Source organism: Sinocyclocheilus anshuiensis, unplaced genomic scaffold (assembly GCF_001515605.1).
Source record: "Sinocyclocheilus anshuiensis isolate Anshui unplaced genomic scaffold, SAMN03320099.WGS_v1.1 scaffold997, whole genome shotgun sequence".
NCBI classification, from domain to species: Eukaryota; Metazoa; Chordata; class Actinopteri; order Cypriniformes; family Cyprinidae; genus Sinocyclocheilus; species Sinocyclocheilus anshuiensis.
In genome coordinates, this window is record NW_015555715.1 from 730,933 (window position 1) to 735,942 (window position 5,010).

Consider the following 5,010-nt stretch of genomic DNA (forward strand, 5'->3'; position numbering starts at 1 on the left):
AGAGTAAACAAATACTCATAGTGACAGATATGGTTTATAGAGCATACACTCACACAATGACACAAAACTGCATTTAGATGGAGCGTCCAACAATTCCAGCCAGGGGTTTGCTATGAGAATGGTCTGCACTAGGGTGGTTGTTGCTGATGTAATTTTATGGGGGAATGAGCCAAACAAAACTCAATTTACCCTGGTAAAATTGCGCTGAGCAAAATATAGGAGGAAAATACTGAAAAGGGGAAGGAGGTTTACCTCATTTGTCACTGTACTGTCCAATCACAACACTTCAGAAGATGGGCGAATAGCCACACTGTTCCAGTCCATGCCTCTGAATATCTTTATTGTCTGAATAGTTCATGTCAGAATTAGCTGAAATGCCTCAGATGTGTGAAATATTGTACTGCCTTTAAAATAGTCTGAATAAATTAATAAATTTGAATAAATAATGATTTCTCAGGTGAATAAATAATTTATAAATTGCATAAATAAAAAAAAAGATAAATAAACAGATATTCGTGCCTTTAGCTACGGTTCAAAAAAGTTCTCATTGACTGGCACCTTGTGTAGTCCAGAGGCTTATGCTTCTAATGATAAGCCATTCTTTCTGACTTGCAGTTACCACAATGCGAACACACTCAATATCAAATGCTATCTTGTGGTCCACATCATGAACCTCAATGTTTCCATTTTTAAACTCCCCTAAAGTTATATAAGAGGAGCACTGCCTTCCCTTTTTGGTTCCTACTAATCTCTCCCCCACTTCCAGAGCTCCGTGATGCAAAATATCATTCTGCCGATCATCCGTTCCCGTGATGATCTTGATTTTGCTGATCTTTGTTACCTTGTTGAAAAACTACACTAAAAAGACCCTTTTGGCCCAGGATTGATTGAATAACATTTCTGTTATCATTCAGTGGGGAGATAGTATGAAATGTTGCTGAGTAGACTGATGCCACAATACATTGTATATTCAAGACAACATTGACCCTGTGTTGGTGGAAAGGAGAGCAGGATAAGCTAATATTTTAGAGGTATAGAAGAAAAGAGTAAACAAACCAAAAAATAACTTAACCGAAATGAAGTGCTTACAGTTCAGCTTCAAGCTACTTTTTCAGCGACTATAATAGGATATGTCTGTTAAAATATGGAAAACAACTTCACTGTGAAAAATAATTTAGTTAAAAAAAAAATGTTTCCATTTTTAAACTCCCCTAAAGTTATATAAGAGGAGCACTGCCTTCCCTTTTTGGTTCCTACTAATCTCTCCCCCACTTCCAGAGCTCCGTGATGCAAAATATCATTCTGCCGATCATCCGTTCCCGTGATGATCTTGATTTTGCTGATCTTTGTTACCTTGTTGAACACTATTACATAAAAGTCCCCAGTGGACAGAGCCTTGCCCCAAAAGTACTCATCCACACTACTGTAAGCTTTGGCAGCATCATAGCTCTCAAATACATTTATGTTAGTGTACAAACTGGCAGGTGGGTTGTCTGGGATATCAAGGTAGTCTTCCTCAAAGTCATCATCCTTAAGTTTGTTTTCTGCCCCCTTATAAGAGGAATAGTAGCCCATGTGTTGGAAAAGGGAAGGCTTGAAGCGAATCGCATCCTTCTGGGCCAGTAGGCCTCGGAAATGGATAAGAAGCCAATCGCAAGGCATCTCCTGATAGAACATGAGCAGGAAATGGGCAAGTCTGGGAAGGTCTCGTGAGTGGTACAGCTTCCCTATGTAGCCCAGTTTGGAGAATTCCAGCATCACCCAATACGATCCCTCCCTAGATGCTACCACTTTCTTCAGGGCGGTGAGAAAGTTTCGAGAACAGCGCACATCATCCTCCAACATCATGTAGAAGTCTGACAGGTTGGTGCAGAAGTTGAGTAGAAACGCGTAATCTACATTCTGTTTGGAACGGAAGCGTACCCTATCCTCCGGATCATTGTAATTTCTCTTCAACCCATCCAGGGATGGGTAGTATTCCTCAGGTGCATGGATAACTAGCAGCCGTCCTGCAATGATATGGTGGCCGAACTTCCTTGAGATTTCCTGAACTAGGCTCTCGCACCAGGCCAGATCAAAATCTGCCAAGTGGACAACCACAACAATCTCTTTGAGCTCCTCGTAGCTTGATTGGTCAAAAATAGACTTGATGGTCTCCAGCAGATAGTTTCCCCGTTTTCTTTTCACAGACGACAATCCAATGGTGAGATACTCTGTAAAAGAACATGAAAAATCATGGAGTAAGAGAATGTATGCCTTGAACAGATCTGATACCTTGTCTAGGATAGAAAAAATATAGAAAATGTCTTAATCAATATTTTTGTTATGTTGCCCAGTGAGAAATATACAAATATGACTAAAACAAAATACATTTACTTAAAAAGCAAAATTATGTAAAATATAAAAAGTTGTTTCTGGATAAAATATCTCAAATTAAGTTATTAGCCCATTCACATTTATTTTCTTTTTTGTTTAGACATAAATCTCACTAGACTTTATTAAATTTAATCTTAAAGCAAGAACAAGCTATTTGATAATTTCATAAAAGTATTAATTTTGTTTAGCAAGAAAATATATCTGATTTTAAGGATGTTTTTAAAGTTTTATTTATTTATTTATTTTTACAATTAAACAAAGTTTAAAGAGACTTGATCTAGACATATGGTCTAGCATTTGGAGTTGTGCCTTTTTATTGCCTTCTCGTGTATATGTATGTATAGGGTGTGTGTGTGTGTTTGTGCCTATACATACATATACAGAAGTATAAATAAATATTATATAAATATTAAATAAATAAATACATACATAAATAAATGAACAACTCGAAATTCTAGATCATAAATAATACAGTCGTGCAGTTTTGCATATTGCACATTTTTTTTTACTTATTTGTTTAGAATTTTTTTAACCTGTGTGTACTGTTAATAAAGTATACAAAGGAAAGCAGTCTTACTCTTTCGAGGTAAAGGTGTTCCAGCAAGGTACCGATAAGTCACGTTGATTGTTCCAGAAAAATTGGTGATATCTTTAAAGGTATGAACATATCGCTCTGAGTTCAGTGGATGCATTGAGGTTTCTCGTAACTGACGTTTGTCTTCCTCCTGAAACACATGACATCCAAGATCCAAGTCTAAATATTGTCAAAAGTCTAAAGTAAGTCAAAGTTTGTCACAACATTTCAATTGAGATTTAAAGCAAGAAAAATTGTCTAAGACAGGATTATATGTACTGTATATGAAATGCTAAGATTCCTTTTACATCTTTAAGTTTAAGCGCTGCAGGCAGTGCCGTTCCTAGACTTCTGGGGGCCCTACACAAAACTGTGTCTCGGGGGTATGAGTGGTTATGAACGAATGAATGAAACGCATTTGTCCGTGTTTCACTCCGTCTCGAATCACGCTCGCGGAAAGCGCTTGAGAAACAGTGTCTCTTCCGCAGCTCGGTACGCTTTCAACTTGTTTTTTTAGTCTCGAGCAAGACTGTACCACATTCACATTACATGATTTGACTGATTTTTACGTAGAAAGGGCGACAGTGCACCGCATTAAAAGAAATTATCATTCATGTTTTCATAACCGCTGGCCAAATTCAAAAACAAAACTAAAATTAAATCATCTTTGAGAGCAAGGGGGCCCCCTGGTGTTTCGGGGACCCTACGCAGCTTGCGTATTTTGCGTATAGGGAGGATCGGCTCTGGCTGCAGGTCATTATTTTTTAGATTTGGCAATATTCTTGCACACTCTTGTATAATCTCATTAAATGTAAATGATGGCCTTTGAATAATTAATTGTACACACAATATTACTTACTCAACTTTTTAAATAACTTATCTTGTATTAAATTATAGCATATTTTTACCACACATGAACTGTTCACACTTTACAAAATTTTTGCTGGCTTTGATGGTGTTTGTATTTCAATTAAATGGGTGTTATTTGGAACAGTGACTTAGTCAAAATGGGTACAAATTTTGAATAATTCAACAGACAAACACGCGACATGTTATGATCACAAAGTTTTGATCATAAAGTTGCCTCATGAATAATACATTTGTCTCTTGCATTTGGACTGCCTCTACATCATGAAATTTTAAATAGGCTGCAGCGTGAGCTCTGATAATTATACATGCACAGCACAGCACCGGCAGCCTTACACGCAACATTTGGTAATTAAACCATATAAACAAAATAACGTTTCAGCACAGAGATAATTAATGCTAAATCACATGCAACAACAGTAGTCAAGTTGTTGTGAAGCCCACTATTGTCTTGCTATCTGCTCCACTGATGTTGTAAATAAATTGACCTCTATAATTTACCCGCCGGATTTCAACAGGTAAACAAACTCACCAGCACGTAGCCATCCTCGATGTAGAGGTTTATGAAGAGCAGGAAGGTAATGAGAGCCACCAGAAAAGGAATGGTAGAACGTTTCCGGAAACATCTCATCTTGTCCAAGTACTTCAGCACCAGTCTCATGATGGAAACACTACCATGTGATCTGATAGAAACAAAGAGAAAATACTATATCAGGATGTATCAAACGCTAAAAATACGCTAGGCATTTCTCAGACGGCTGTGTTTATCTTCTTTGAATTGCAATTCAGTATATTTCCCTTTCTGTCATTCAAATTCAACTTCCTGTGGCGTGTGGCCAATTCAAAATCATTGTTTAACTGAATGGGAGACAATTTTTCAATTCTGAATTTTGAATAACCCTGATAGAAGTACAGTTCTGATGTGGTCTTTTAAACAAAAATATTTCAGATGTGAAAACTCTAATGTAAAAATTAAGTGCAGCTCCCTAAAATGATCATGTCTTTATTATTCAGGAGAAACTGACACCAATTTCTGGCTGTGCAGCAATAAGAGAAGCACTTCTTTTTCTATATAAGACAGGGCATTCACTCTAAGGTCACACTAAAATAAGCGGCAGGCTTGTGTGCCTCTAAGCACAGTAATTAACCCGACAACCATGTAGGTATAATACAGACTTCAGCTGAAGAACACG

At 37.2% G+C, this 5,010-nt stretch overlaps 1 protein-coding gene across 1 annotated transcript; it reads right to left on the reverse strand.

Moving 5' to 3' along the window:
- Window positions 1-471: 471 nt before the first annotated feature.
- Window positions 472-4,485, reverse strand: LOC107672194 (alpha-1,3-mannosyl-glycoprotein 4-beta-N-acetylglucosaminyltransferase C-like). The gene is made up of 4 exons (XM_016465286.1): window positions 4,350-4,485; window positions 2,954-3,101; window positions 1,354-2,213; window positions 472-841 (listed from the first exon to the last, which is right to left on the reverse strand). Exons 1-4 carry the CDS (start codon window positions 4,476-4,478, stop codon window positions 545-547), a joined length of 1,434 nt encoding a protein of 477 aa, XP_016320772.1. The 5' UTR covers window positions 4,479-4,485; the 3' UTR covers window positions 472-544.
- Between the last annotated feature and the right edge of the window lie 525 nt (window positions 4,486-5,010).